Here is a 16,285-nt window from a genome sequence, read left to right as displayed (position 1 = left end):
TACATCAATGATGTTGCTCTTGCTGCTGGTGATTCTCTGATCCACCTCTACGCAGACGACACCATTCTGTATACTTCTGTCCCTTCTTTGGACACTGTGTTAACTTACCTCCAGACGTGCTTCAATGCCATACAACTCTCCTTCCGTGGCCTCCAACTGCTCTTAAATGCAAGTAAAACTAAATGCATGCTCTTCAACCGTTCGCTGCCCGCACCTGCCCGCCCGTCCAGCATCACTACTCTGGACGGTTCTGACTTAGAATATGTGAACAACTACAAATACCTAGGTGTCTGGTTAGATTGTAAACTCTCCTTCCAGACTCACATTAAGCATCTCCAATCCAAAATTAAATCTAGAATCGGCTTCCTATTTCGCAACAAAGCATCCTTCACTCATGCTGCAAAACATACCCTCGTAAAACTGACTATCCTACCGATCCTTGACTTTGGCGATGTCATTTATAAAATAGCCTCCAACACTCTACTCAGCAAATTTGATGCAGTCTAACACAGTGCCATCTGTTTTGTCACCAAAGCCCCATATACTACCCACCACTGCGACCTGTATGCTCTCGTTGGCTGGCCCTCACTTCATATTCATCGCCAAACCCACTGGCTACAGGTCATCTATAAGTTTTGCTAGGTGACGCCCCGCCTTATCTGAGGTCACTGGTCACCATAGCATCACCCAGCCATAGCACGCGCTCCAGCAGGTATATTTCACTGGTCATCCCCAAAGCCAATTCCTCCTTTGGCTGCCTTTCCTTCCAGTTCTCTGCTGCCAATGACTGGAACAAACTGCAAAAATCACTGAAGCTGGAAACTCATATCTCCCTCTCTAACTTTAAGCACCAGTTGTCAGAGCAGCTCACAGATCACTGCACCTGTACATCTGTAAATAGCCCATCCAACTACCTCATCCCCATGCTGTTATTTTTATTTATTTCTCCTTTGCACCCCAGCATGCCAACTTGCACATTCATCTTCTGCACATCTATCACTCCAGTGTTTAATTGTTAAATTGTAATTATTTTGCCACTATGGCCAATTTCTGCCTTACCTCCCTTATCTTACCTCATTTGCACACACTGTATATATACTTTTCTATTGTGCTATTGACTGTATGTTGGTTTATTCCATGTGTAACTCTGTGTTGTTGTTTGTGTCGCACTGCTTTGCTTTATCTTGGCCATGTCGCAGTTGTAAATGAGAACGTGTTCTCAACTGGCCTACCTGGTTAAATAAAAGTGAAATAAAAAAATATATATATAAAAATAAACTCCAACCTAAGTGTATGTAAATTACCGACTTCAACTGTAGATAGACAGACAGAACAGAGACAGGCAGACAGATCGACAGACAGAACACAGACAGACAGACAGATAGACAGAACAGACAGACAGAGCTGGCCTGGTAATAGTATATGGAGCACCTGAATATGTCTGTTTCTATGGGCTTGTATTTTTACTGGGTCAGTAATCATGCAGCAGTATAATGTTGTGTTAAATATGTTAGGACACAAGGGAACACTGCAGTATCAGTGCTGTTGAGTTTGAGAACCAGAGAATAAATACTTGGGGTTGTTGAGGGTGCTTGTACAGTCTCCAATGACTCCTGTCCTTCACAACAACTATTACTAAAGACTTTGACTCCAACAAAGAGAAGAACATTTCTCACGTTAATGTATTACCCGTCTAGAGCCATGCCTGTTATTACCAAAATAAAGCCTTGGTTCCTTTGTGCTCATAATCCTGCATGGTGAACAGGACAGAGAGCCTGACATGCGCCCCCGTCTGTCGTGTTGGAATATTGGCGCGAATGTGTCGTCTTGTGTTCACGCCGTCGGTTTGTTGCATTGGAGAGCGAGTGAGTGGAGCAAATGTGCAAGGCAGGGAGAGGGAGGAGTGCGCAAATAGGCACAGCAGCAGCAGCGGCGGCAGCAGCGTCAATGCATCTGTGAGTCTTCGAATCCACTGTCTTGACCTGCCAATCCTCAGTACGTTTCAGATTGAGATTTCACAGCGCGAGATCTCGCTATCAACCGACACACTTTCCGGAGCTCAGCGTTCATTCTTAGTTCGTCTGTAAGAGATTATTCTCACGGCCCATTCTATTTATCCCAGTTTCTTGAATATTTTATGGAAAATGGCGATCTGCGCTCAGTCCTACGGTATTTTCTGTATGTTCTCAATCCAAACTATCCTCATCATTAGCGTCTCTTCGCCTGCAACGGGGAGCCTCCGCTTCCCCCAGCACTACACGTAAGTAGCCTACATTTAGGGAGATGGAAACGGGGTTACTGCTGAGAGCTCAGAACTGGGACGGGTTGCCCAAACGGTGCGGTTTACTAAAAGGTGCGATAGTCGCGCGATGCTAACGGGCTCTGATGTTGAAACAGAAACGCAGTTTCCGTCTGAATCATGCGTGAGCTACGTTACAGATATATCCGCGTGCACGAATGTTATTGTAGCAATGACAATTTAGCCATAGTCTAATCTACTGCTTCTGCCCTTCCAAATATAGTCGATTCTGGGATGTTGTTTGCATGGATAGGTGCATGGGTTACTAATGGCAAGGCACAGGTGCTCGAAATAATAGCATGGGAGTTCAATTATTGATCATGGCTTGGGATTAGATAACATTTCTGCTCAATACAAATCACCTAGTAGTTTTATTTTCTTCTTTGTTCATAACGGATAGTCAAACATGCTACAATGTTGACAAAAGCATTCAGAAGGCGCATAGGTGATGGCGGAGCTACTTCGATCTAACCAAGTCACAATGCTAATCCTTTAAAAAACTAAATCAAAGTAGCCTAACTATCAAGCAATTCGACTGATTTTATTGCCATGCTACCGTTTAAAAAAAAAGATTCAGTAAATTTAAAGCAGCAAAATTCCATGCCCCTCCGTAACGGAGGTAGCCTATAACTGGAGGGAAAGTGCCCGCGAGGATGTCCAAATCTTGCACTCCCGTTGCGCCATGGCACTGCACGCGCATTTCACCAGGTGGGTGTGAAGGAGAACGAACTCTTCAATTGAGTTTTACGAATATATAGGCATATATCTCTCTCCTCGACCCTAATAGCTTGAAAACATATGACCTAAATATTACAAAAATAAGTGTATGTATATGTCCTATTCATTTGAATGGATTTGACAGTTAGACTAATCATTCCATTGCAGTGTGTTCAGTATAAGCTATTCACCTTCGTGTGCATCAAGATTTAGCTAGTTTTTCTTGATTATATGCCATCAAATTCTGTAAATAAAACATTTCTTAATTGACAGTATTGTATTGTAGGCAGCAATAGGCTATGCAAGTCGGAACGAGAATAGGCACAACGATATGCATAAGGAAATCTGGCCTCAGCCGTAAAGGCCTATATCTTATTAATAAGCATTATAGGGCCCGTTATACCCAACGCTATTTGAAATGTTATTCTGACATTTATTGCATTAACTTATATATTGTTTTTCATTTTGTGGTTCAAACAATGTGTAGCCTAAAACATGCTTGGAACTTTTTCTGCGTCTCTTGTGTCAGTAAAGGTTGTCGGATTCTGGAGCCTCACTATTGCTTCAGGGATAACCCCCCCCCCCCCCCCCCAACAAGCAACAGGATTGTATATCTGAGCTAATGCTCCGATTCCGACCCCCTCCCCTCTCTCTAATTTGAGATCTGTTTTATAAATCATTATTTGATCTGAAAATATAGAATCTGATCCCTGAAATTAATATCAATATCTTACATAGGCCTAGTCATGTAGGGTATTAGAATATGATAAGGATGAATTTGGGAACTTTCCTCCTCGGAAAGCATCTATTCTGCTGCTCTAATCCACTACTCTATAATTCCGCATCTATTCCCTCCCCTTCCAATGCATCGTTTGTAAAATAAGAAAACAATGCTATGCGCTCTGGCTACACAATTACGCACAGGAGGACGTCATTTTAATAGACTAATAAAAACATGTATAATTCACAAGCTCATGCTTTAGGCTACACCGCTCTTAGTTGGTCATTAGTAGCCTATGACCTATTAGGCTACTGACTGTGTATATGGGCAATTGTTATCTGGCTAGCGAGCCCTCCTTTTGGAGCCGCGAGCCGTGTGGTGGACTGTTGCAGGATATATGACGGCGATTCTCACAGAGACAGCTGTGTGTTAAGATTTTCTCGATGTAACTGTTTTAGGCTATCCCGCCCAAATAAATCGAAACATTTACTAATCATTATTGTCTTGTATGAATAGACTGATAAGGCATGTGTATTAATATTGTTATAGACGCGATAGCCTAATTTCTGAACTCTAYGCATAGGCTACATTTAATTTCTAGACCGAGTCGAACCATATTTACATTTTATAAGGCCGCTAGTTGTTTGGATAATAAATGAAGTTATTTTTTAGAGACTATTAAGACTGTCAAGGTCAATCACAATTCGCTGCAGTTCTTACACAGACGTGCCAGGTAACTCGAAAAAAAAATGATGTAAACTGGAACTAAAGTAGTGCTAATGAAAAGAGTCCTTGAGGTGAATATAGTGAACAACCTCGAAGAGAAATGTACAATGTGACATTGGATTAAGGCAATCCAGAGAAAAGTGTGACACCCCGGTGGAGGGGTGTTGTCGCTAGCGTGTGTGTGTGTGTGTGTGTGTGTGCTGAGCATCAGGTTATTGGCCAATTACAGTAGGCCTACTGTCCATTTGATGAAAAACAAATAATGTTGACGAAAACTCCTTATCGTTGGAGGTCGACTGGACTTTACACAATCATCTCGAGGTAAATTATGTACACTTTATCTTGCAATATTGTGCATAAAATTATATGCAATTTCACTAACATTTACTTTCATAAACGTATGAAAATAGTCCGAATATGGATGATTTTTCAATGTTTCACTTCACTAGAAATGACGTGGGTTTAGAGATCCATCGATTAAACGTTGTGATGGAGCTTGAACGAAGACCTACATGGTTGATAATCAACTCGTTTCATTTCGGCCTGAGATAAGCTCGGATGGCAGACCCAATGAATGTCCCAAACTCGCTGAACGATATTTGATGGAATTGTACACCTACCTTTGGACCTATTCATGCACATATTATGTAACCTAATTCATTATTCTAGGCTCATACAAATAGTGATATTTAAAATACACTTTTGGATTTAATACTAACAAGACCGTAAGTTATTTTTAGTAGGCTACTACATTGATATTGATTACTGCATTGTTGGGTTTAGAGCTTCCAAGAAAATAATTTCACAGTACTTCTTTTAAACTTTGAAATAAGAACCAACAGCCCAAATTAAGGTCAACATTGGCTTAGCTTAAACATGAGATAAATCAGCCTTAGCCTGAGAGTCAGTAGGTCAATCCAGCAATATTTACCGTGTAAAATGATAGTTCACCCCCAATGTTGTGTTTGTTTGTGTGTTTTAACGCAGTATGCATATGTATACAACTTGGTTGTGTCTGTCAATGTGCAAGTGTTTGTGTGTGTGTATCTGCATTTGTGTATAGGTGACTGTACACTAGTGAGGTTGTGTAAGGAGTGTGTCTAGCTTGGGGACAGAGGTATTGTCAGTAGCTGTTAGCATCAGTGCATTCTGCTCCAGTGTGGTCTCACTTTAAGCCTGTGTTCACTTCATTGCCAGGTGACCTTTTCATAGTCAGCGAGCTTTCTTCAGCAAACCTGCCTCGTGCCATCCTTTTAGAGGCAAGCCTCTTTTCCTCTCTTATTCTCTATATCCCCCTTATAAACACAGTCAAGACACATTATTCTATGTGGGTAACATTTGAACAAATGCTTTCTCTACACTCACAGAGGTCTATGTCTTATCTGATTCCTGTCAGTGGTCCTGGTTACAGATATGATGTACTGTTAACTATACTCAGTGGTTCCAGTTCTCTCTGTCACTTCTTGGCAGATTGGTATTGGTTAATAGATCTGTCTTTTCTTTCAAAATAATCTGACATTTAACGCTGACATTTATTTTTGTGGTATTATTAAGAGACAGATGACGGTGTTGTGCTGGTGATGTGAGTGTCGGGTGTGTCTGAAAGAAAAGGCTGCGTGGCTCAGAGTCGGCTGATACTTGTCAAAACACAACCACAAAAACAAGGACAGAAGAAAGGGTACCGTTTCAAGTTTGTAGAATTTTCGGTTACTTTTCCTTAACATTTGTACATGACTTAGTTATTATTGTTATTATTATTATTATTCATTACTATTCTTTCCCCATGTATGTTAGTATAACTATTTCTCATTTCTATCTGAGTGATGCCTGGGTGGGTAGGGACTCCACTCTAAGTTGGTAACTCTTGCTGATCGAACAGCAGCTTGTGAACATCTTGATCCATTAAGTCATTTGCAGCCTTGGTGGAAGATATAAACTGATGAGCTCCAGACGTTTGATCTCTTAATTCCAGACTTGGCTCCATCCACTGAGAGCGCCTCCTGCTTATTGTGCACTTCTGTCAGAAGTGAAGCTTTTTTATTACAGCCCTGCTGCTGATCGAGGCCCAGCCAAAAGAACACACGCTCACGCTCCGTCCAACCAGAACCCCAGGGATGAGTGGCGGCTGGACGGGATGTTGATGAATAAAACTGACGTTAGGAGATGAAAAAAAGACAATGTGTCTATAGAAGGAAGGAGGGGAGTGATGGACGGAAAGACGGATAGATACAGACAAACACACACCCCACCCCACACACACACGCACACAAACATACACACATCACATGCAATTATATACATCGCTTGAGGTTTAACAAGGGAAGGGAACTGACTTTCTTAAGCCCTCCCCAACTCATAATATTTGTGATAAGCTTGTATATTAAAGGTACAGCTGTGTGTCTTTGTTCCCTCAGAATGATGCATTGGGCAGGCCGCATTGAGAAGGAGCTGGAGAAGACTCTGCAACTGGTCACTGGAGCCCAGCAGATGAAAGGGGTAAGTACTGGGAACTAAACATAATACCTGATCCCATGCATGACTGCAGTTAAACTGTCTGTCTTCTCTCTCTCTCTCTCTCTGTCTCTCTCTTCCTCTCTCTCTCTCTCTGAAGCTAGGCGTACTGTCGTATTGTTTGTGGGCCAAATGGAAGCGTAACACCAGCAGTGTGTCTATGTACTCTAGGGACGCCACGCATCTGGGCTCCTGTTTCTGTTCCTCTGTCATTGTGTGTGTGACACTAGAGCAGCAGATGGTTTGGCCGTGTTAGATTGACAGAGTCTCGTCATGTTTCTACACAGAAGCAGTGTGCATGTTCACTGTGCTTCCAGGTCTGGAAATGGACCTGGATCTGATGCTTCGTTATTGCTGTATGGCTGACTGTGATGATTCAGCCAGCCACAATAGCGTCTACGGCTGCGGTGATGGTAATCGTTGCCATGGTGAGGGGGGTGGCCGTGGTGTTCATACGGTAGTGTAATTGACGATAGCGAGTGTAGGCGACAGTTGGTGACAGTGCTAGTTGTGGTTAAAGGGTTTAGGACAGTGTTTGGGCGGGCGGAGCAGTGATGATGGTTGTTGCCATGGCTGCGGTTAGCATGGGGATGTGTTGGTTGCTCTGGCAATGCAATTATTTGCGTTGTCTTCCAGAAAAACACAGCGTCACTATTTGGTCTGTCGCTATTTACTCACTGAAATACAGGCTTTGGCGTTCCTAGTTTGTGTCAATAGTTATTGAATAGGAATGTGTGTGGATTTGCATAAGCAAGTACAGCACGTCAATTAAAAGTGTATTCAATTGTGTTTGCACTGTCAGAAAGATTGACATTGAGTGAATGCTGTGGGAATAGTTAGTTCATCTAATAGTCTGTTCCGGTGTATACTAGTAAGTGGGTTGGGCTGAGTGTGTGTGAGTATGATGGTTGAAAGGTGCGTTTGTGAGTATGTTAGCATAGGGTGTTTGTGAGTATGTTAGCATAGTGTGTTTGTGAGTATGTTAGCATAGTGTGTTTGTGAGTATGTTAGCATAGTGTGTTTGTGAGTATGTTAGCATAGTGTGTTTGTGAGTATGTTAGCATAGTGCGTTTGTGTAGCCTAGGTTGTCCTAAGTGTGTGTGTGTGTTAGCCCAAAGGCTCCACTCTGTCTATTGACGTGCATGCATGTACAAGGGCGTGCTTTTTTGTCCAGAATCGTTGTTGCGTTCCACCCAGAGAGGAAGTCCGCCTTGTGTAGTGTAAATTCACTAGGGCTTGGGGAGCCAGAGTAGCTTACCAAGCAAGAGGGTCAGAGGCGCTCTGACTGTAGCTAGCGACGCTATTTTGAACGTCCGGATCTGGTGTTATATGCCTTTTTTGTTTACTAATATAGCTAGCTAGCTACATGTCTGGCTAGTCTGGTGTTTTAAGCGTTACGGCGCTACTTTATAGACACAGAAGCAGAAGCAAGCATGTCTCTCTATGAGTTGTGATTTCGAGAGCTTGAACAGCAAGAGGTTGAACTGCTCTTACTACTCAGGAGGAGAAGAAGAAACAAACAACTGAGAAAAGGGCTAGTTCGTCCACTGAACACTACGAGAGGGGACGACGGAGAAGACATGTCTCTTGTCCAACCTATGCGAAGCCTTGACGAGGAAATACATTTTCAGTACTTTCGGATGTCGGTTTGCCAGATTTGACGACTTGCTTCAGCCGCTTGCCCCTCACATAAATCCCACGAGAGAACTCGCGAGTGGCAGCACACAGGAATGTGTCGCTGCGAGTTATAAGCTAGGAATCTCAACAGTTTGTGCCATCATCACGGAAGTGTGCCAGGCTATCTGGCATGTCCTGGAGGAGGATTTTGTAGCTTTTTCCTCCATGGCAAAATAGGAAGAAATTGCCAGAGAGTTTGGGGGTCGTTGGAATTGTCTGAGTTGTGCAGGAACTGTCAACAGAAAACATATTCGGATCTAGTTCCGGCAAACTCGGGGAGCAAGTACTACAACTACAAGGGCTTTTTCTCAATGGACCTGATGGCAGTCTGCGATGCGAGGTACTGGTTCACCATGATCGACGTAGGCGCATTTGGGAGGGAGATGCAGCAATCTTCTCATGAAGCAAGTTCGGCTCCCAACTCATTGCAGGCCAGCTGCCAGTAACAAGCCCAGACTGCTTTCCGCGGACCCAAACACCGAGCCCATATGTCTTCGAGGGAGACGAGGGATTTCCTCTGAGGGTAAACCTGACATGACCGTACCAAGGTAAGATACGCTAAATAGATATGACTATACTTATGATGTGAAAATGTTACCAATATAGATGTTGTAATTATACTGAACAAAAACTAGAAATGTAACCTGTAAAATGTTGGTCCCATGTTTCATGAGCTGAAATAAAAGATCCCAGAAATGTTTAATATGCACAAAAAGCTTACTTCTCTCAAATGATTTAGCACAAATTTGTTTACATCCCCGTTAGTGAGTATTTCTCCTTTGCCAAGATAATTCATCCACCTGACAGGTGTGGCATATCAAGAAGCTGATTAAACAGCATGATCATTACACAGGTGCACCTTGTGCTGGGGACAATAAAGGCTTCTCGGAAATGTGCAGTTTTGTCACACAACACAATGCGACAGATGTCTCAAGTTTTAAGGGAGCGTGCAATTGGCATGCTGACTTCAGGAATGTCCAACAGAGCTGTTGCCAAATCATTGAATGTTAATTTCTCTAACATAAGCCGCCTCCAACGTAATTCTAGAGAATTTGGCGGTACGTCCAATCAGCCTAACAACCGCAGACCACGTGTAACCACGCCAGCCCATTATTTCTGTCTGTAATAAAGCCCTTTTGTGGGGCCTGGCTCACCATGGCTGTGCCCCTGCCCAATCATGTGAGATCCATATACTAGGGCCTAATGAATTTATTTAAATTGACTGATTTCCTTATATGAACTGTAACTCATTAACATCGTTGAAATTGTTGCATGTTGCATTTATATTTTTGTTCAGTATATATGCTTAACATAAAAGTAATTGGCGTCCCAGTAAGCGGATGAGGGCCTATGTCCAAAGCTAGGCTACACAGTTGTTACAAATACACATTTGAAAGCTGTCATGTTCTTGTTCAATACTAATGGAAAACCCTTCTTTTCTTTAAAGGTTCTTCTGACCTTGGTGACACCAATAAGATCTACAACTACCTCCACTCAAGAGCCAGAAGAATTTCAGAGGACTGCTTTGGGATCCGAGCTGCAAGATGGAGGGTCCTGGGACGAGCCCTTGAAGTTGTCCCGGAGAAAGCTGAGACCATTGTGAAGGCCTGTGTGGCCCTCCGCAAAGACCTTTGCACCACTGACACTTCAGACACTGACTACACAGAGTCATCAACACGGTACATCCACCCCACATTTGTTGACCACTCCACACCCACTGTGGAACCGGCGTCTAGGAGAGTGGAGACAGGTGGTACAAGGGACACCAGCTTCCTGGACCCAAGACACATGTCGGCAGACAGGGCAACCAGAGTTGCTCTAGACATGCGCAACAACCTCAAGGACTACTTCTTCGCACCAGCTGGACAAGTGTCTTTTCAGAATGCTGCTATCGCGCCCTACAATACAAGTTAACATGTGTTTTGGAAAACGTGCGCACATACACTACATGACAAAAAGTATGTGGACACCTGCTTGTCGAAAATCTCATTTCAAAATCATGGGCATTAATATGGAGTTGGTCCCCCCCTTTGCTGCTATAACAGCCTCCGCTCTTCTGGGAAGACTTTCCACTACATTGCTGTGGGGACTTGCTTCCATTCAGCCACAAGAGCATTAGTGAGGTCGGGCACTGATGTTGGGCGATTAGGCCTGGCTCACAGTCAGGCCTAATCAGGGCTCTGTCAGGGTCAGGGCTCTGTGCAGGCCAGTCATGTTCTTCCACAMCGGTATGGAACTTGCTTTGTGCATGGGTGTATTGTCATGCTGAAACAGGAAATGGCTTCCCCCAAACTGTTGCCCCAAAGATGGAAGCTAAGAATCGTCTAGAATGTCATTGTATGCTGTAGCGTTAAGATTTCTCTTCACTGAAACTAAAGGGCCTAGGCCAAACCATGATAAACAGCCCCATACCATTATTCCTCCTCCACCAAACTTTACAGTTGGCACTATGTATTGGGGCAGGTAGCGTTCTCCTAGCCTACGTCGGTTGCCAGATAGTAAAGCGTGATTTCGAACTCGGTAGTAACTGAGGACAGACAATATTTATGTACTACGTGCTTCAGCACTTGGCTGTCCCGTTCTGTGAGCTTGTGTGGTCTACTACTTCGCGGCTGAGCCGTTGTTGCTCCTAGACATTTCCACTTCACAATAACAGCACTTACAGTTGACCGGAGCAGCTCTAGCGGGGCAGAAATTTGACGAACTGACTTGATGGAAAGGTGGCATCCTATGAAGGTGACGCGTTGAAAGTCACTGAGCTCTTTAGTAAGGCCATTCTACTGCCAATATTTGTCTATGGAGATTGCATGGCTGTGTGCTCGATTTTATACACCTGTCAGTAACGGGTGAAGCTGAAATAGCATTATCTACTAATTTGAAGGGGTGTCCACATACTTTTGTAGATATAGTGTATGTTCTCTTCCTCTGGTTGGTGACTGTTTATATGTCATATTTTGAGTTACTCACATGGTTGTGCTGTTTTTCTTATTCACACTCCACACAAATCGCAAAGTCTACCATAATGACAGTCACTTCCTCCTTGCGTTGTTTTTGTTTGTCATGTATGTTTGACAAACCTAACCTTGTGTTATGTGTAGTGGCCTTTCAATGAATGGTTGTCCAGCTGTAGACTATGAGGCTAGACCCCCGAGTCATTTGCCCCATCAACATAACACAAGGTTGTACATGGTCATGTGTAGAGGCCTTTCAATGGAGACTTTCCTGCTATGGTGCATGGGTGAGAACAAGGCTAGACTCTCGAGACATTGACCTCACCTGCATAGCTCATGTACAAAGCACTACTGATTCAGAACAGTAATATTTTCTGCCAAAAGTACAAATAACCAGGCAAAGATATTTGTAGACCTTTTAGATATTTATTTAGGATCGTACGAATAAATATCACAAGAGGAAAATAGTGCAATGAAAATTACAATGTAATACACAGGTGAAAAGTGAAAGGGGAAATAAGAGGAAAAAACACAAAGTAAACAACAGTAAATTAATGAGAAAATAAGTCAATGTAAAAAAATCCATAACTCCCCCAGTAAATTACCCACCACCCTAACATGTGAATAAGAAACATGCACACAGTGACAGTTTTTGGGGTGAGACGGAGGGCGCTGTCTCACTCCAGAGCGGACGGAGTGTACACACAGTACTGAACGATGGTCCTGTGAAAGTACATCGTCATGTTCCTGACAAACGGGAAACATTGATCAGGAGGAATAGACACCATTCATGGTTACCATGACGTCGCAGACGGCCTTTGCTGAACACTTCTGCTGTTTCTGTAACTCCTGTTGCCGTTTCTGTAACTCATCCACCCCCTGCGTAATGTCAGTGTCCAAAGGATCCTCAGCGGTCTTCCTCGTCCGGCCACTGGAGCTGGGTCGGGGAGATGTGGCGGAGGTTGACGGAGTTGCAGGGCAGAAAGCAAGGGTGTGCTTGGACAATGCGTTGGGTGTTGGTGAGAAGGGCCGGGCGTTGGGGAGAGGGGCCGGGGAGATAATGAACCAGACAGGGGAGATGATGAACCAGACCGGGGAGATGATGAACCAGACCGGGGAGATGATGAACCAGACCGGGGAGATGATGAACCAGACCGGGGAGATGATGAACCAGACCGGGGGGAGATGATGAACCAGACAGGGGAGATAATGAACCAGACAGGGGAGATAATGAACCAGACCGGGGAGATGATGAACCAGACCGGGGAGATGATGAACCAGACCGGGGAGATGATGCACCAGACCAGGGAGATGATGCACCAAGGGGAGGTGAACCACCTGTAGATGGGCCGTCGGGGCTCAGCTCTGTCTCTGGGCTCTCCAAAACACCACCCCCCTCCAACACCTACAAGCAGATGGCGAATACATTAGAATTCAAGCAAATCTGAAAACATCTCCATGGGCTCCTTTGAGTTAAAACACTTACTCAAAACAACTGATTTCATAAACATCTCAATTTGATTAGCACACACACACACACAGTGTCTGTTTTTCAGATGGTTGAACTAGCCCTGCTAATCAGTATAATAACACAGACACAGAATATTTCCCACTCACAATTTCTCCCGTCCAGAAAAGAGCTGATTTCACAAGTTCTAACTAGGTCTGCTAAACATACGATTACAAGCGCACACACTGTACAAAAGGACTCGGCTGCATGACAAGAGTACATACCGTATCTGACATATTGGTGTCTGCCTGAACATGTTTCACGTAAACACAAAGCCAATCCAGGTTTTGGACAGTTGTAGTGGCAGCAGCCCCATTCCTCGTCTCCTTCACCTTTTTCAGATGGAAAACATACCGGTCCCGAATCTTTTTCCATGTTTTTTTATGTCAGTATCGGTGTTTGAATTTCATGATATTTCCCTCCAGCTGTTGTCTTTTGCGTCCTTGTTCGAAATACAACTGCATCAAAGGATTGTAGAGGTTCTTGTATTGTCTCACCAGATCGCAAGACGCTGCTCAAAACTGAACAGCGATATAGACATGTAGCAAATCGCGAAAGGAAATCGCTAAAAATTCAACTTGCAAGTAGAATAGCAAATAGTTTATACCAGAAGTACTGGAAAATATGTGATGTACCCACAGGAGCGGACTTCCGTTGCAAAACTCACTCAATACTGCCCCCTCAGTCTTGGAAAGGAATGATCTGTCGGGGCTCAATTTCCGGGTAAAAAAAACAGTGTCGAATGACAGAGTGTATTACAAGGAGCCACTCCTTTCGTGACGGAAAATGACATTGCAACACTGCGTAATACTCCGTACCCTCCGTCTCCGTAGTGTCTGGATTGACCTTAAAGCCTTGATCACACTCATTGAGCAAAATGGTGCAAAATGGTCCGCAGCATCATCTGGATRTGTTTGCTTACATGTATTCACCACACAGAAACCACTGCAACTGCCTCTGCAGCGCAATGCTGCAAGGCAAACGCAGCGTTTCATTGTGAATGAATGTACTTCTGGTGTACTGAAATGCAATGACGCTGTCTGTGTGAACGAGGCGTAAGTAGTGTGTGCATTCGCGGCAGTGATTTGGTGTGAAAGAACATTTATCACGGCCCCAAACAGGAGTCGTCACAGGGTGTGTTAAATGGCCCAGCATGCCTAGAAAAGCCATTTTCTAAATGGATGCCTCTCTCTATACGTGTGTCTGATAGAAATCTTCCCAGGGCTATGCCGGCTGGTAACAAGATTGTCTCCCTTCGCGCCCCCTTCCTCTTCATGCGCAGTTTATTTTCAGAGTAAAAAAAAAAAAGTCTGCAAATTATTTTTGGGTTTGTCTTACGCTGAGAGAGTGAAGGGAGGAAGTTGAATTTAATGTGGTGTATTCTGTTCCTCTTGGTTGAMATTTTCATGCCCGAGAGATTGTGGGTATTTAGTGAGAGAGAACGGGTAGAGAGGATGTGCTTGTTGAGAGAGAGAAGAAGCAGGGGAGATATTGGCGGTTTTGAAAGAAAAGGTGGAGGTTTAGAAAGAAGGGGTAGACTGATGAATGAGAGAGAGGGAYGTTGTTTTTACAACAGGAGTGTCACGCCCTGACCTTAGAGAGCTTTTTTATGTCTCTATTTGGTTTGGTCAGGGTGTGCTTTGGGGTGGGCATTCTGTGTTTTGTTTTCTATGATTTTGTGTTTCTATGTTTTGGCCGGGTATGGTTCTCAATCAGGGACAGCTGTCTATCGTTGTCTCTGATTGGGAACCATACTTAGGTAGTCCTTTTTCCCTCCTTTCAGTGTGGGTAGTTGTCTTTGTTTGTGGCACTATAGCCCTTAAGCKTCACGGTCGTTTTGTATKGTTTATTGTTTTTGTTGGCATCATTTTTAAATAAAGGGAAAATGTACGCCTACCACGCTGCACCTTGGTCTTCTTCCAGCATCGGCCGTGACAAGGAGGRTATTTGCGTGAAGGGATGGATGGATGATTTGACAGCAAGACAGATATTTGGAGAATGTGGGCATATTTATTGAGACAGAATTGGTAATGTATGATTTGGGAGTGAGAAGAGAGAGAGAGAGAACATCTAATGAGGAAGGATGGATCTATCCTGTTTCTTTTCCTCATTATAATCCTCAGTGCTGTGTTTGGGATCTGTTCTGAGAGAGGCCGCTGTGCTGTGGTGGACACTGGCATTCCTTTCATATCCTCAAAGCTTAGTCAGACCTGTTTGATAAGCATACAGTAGGATTACACCCACACACTGTCATCATGGGCTGGAGTACAGTAACTCTAGAGTTTATTGGAAACACGGTACGGAGAGCGGAGGAAGGAGGAGGACAGGGGAACGAGAGAGGAAGGAGGGAGGAGGACAGAGGAACGAGAGAGGAGGAGGGAGGAGGGGAGGACAGAGGAACGGAGGAGGAGGAGGGAGGGAGGAGGACAGGGGAACGGAGAGAGGAGGAGGGAGGAGGGACAGGGGAAGACGGAAGAGAGGGAGGAGGACAGGGGAACGGGAGAGGAGGAGGGAGGAGGACAGGGGAACGGAGAGGGGGAGGGGAGGGAGAAGGACAAAGGACGGAGAGGGAGGAGGGAGGAGACAGGGAACAGGAGAGAGGAGGAAGGGGAACGAGAGAGGGAGGAGAGGACAGAGGGAGACGAGAGAGGAGGAGGGAGGAGACAGGGGAACGGAGAGAGGAGGAGGGGGAGACAGGGGAACGGAGAGAGGAGGAGGAGAGAGGAGGACAGAGGAAGGAGAGAGAGGAGGGAGAGAGAGGAACGGAGAGAGGAGGAGGGAGGAGGCAGAGGAAACAGAGAGAGAGGGAGGAGGACAGGGAACGAGAGAGAAGGAGGGAGAGGACAGGAGAACGGAGAGGGAGGAGGGATGAGGACAGGGGAACGGAGAGAGGAGAGGGAGGAGACAGAGGAACGGAGAGAGGAGGAGGAGGAGGACAGGGGAACGGAGAGAGGAGGAGGGAGAGGACAGAGAACGGAGAGAGGAGGGGGAGAGGACAGAGGAACGGAGAGAGGAGGAGGGGGAGGACAGAGGAACGGAGAGAGGAGGAGGGAGGAGGACAGAGGAATGGAGAGAGGGAGGAGAGAGAAAAATAGAGGAGTAGGGAGGTAGAGAGACAGTATGTCAAGACTGAAGGTGGAGAGAGGGAGAAGAAGAGGGGGGCGGTAGAGAGG

At 44.7% G+C, this 16,285-nt stretch overlaps 1 protein-coding gene across 1 annotated transcript in view; it reads left to right on the top strand.

Annotated features, from left to right (window-relative positions):
* Nucleotides 1-1,873: 1,873 nt before the first annotated feature.
* Nucleotides 1,874-16,285, top strand: part of LOC111970558 (voltage-dependent calcium channel subunit alpha-2/delta-2) — a 245,971-nt gene continuing 231,559 nt past the window's right edge. Inside the window, 2 exon segments of the mRNA XM_070445816.1 lie at nucleotides 1,874-2,260; nucleotides 6,878-6,959. Of these exon segments, the coding sequence (XP_070301917.1) occupies nucleotides 2,145-2,260; nucleotides 6,878-6,959 (198 nt within the window). The 5' untranslated portion in view covers nucleotides 1,874-2,144.

Source organism: Salvelinus sp. IW2-2015, linkage group LG11, assembly GCF_002910315.2.
Source record: "Salvelinus sp. IW2-2015 linkage group LG11, ASM291031v2, whole genome shotgun sequence".
Classification (NCBI taxonomy): Eukaryota; Metazoa; Chordata; class Actinopteri; order Salmoniformes; family Salmonidae; genus Salvelinus; species Salvelinus sp. IW2-2015.
Note: the sequence above shows the minus strand (reverse complement) of the source record. Positions and strands in the feature narration are given on the sequence as shown.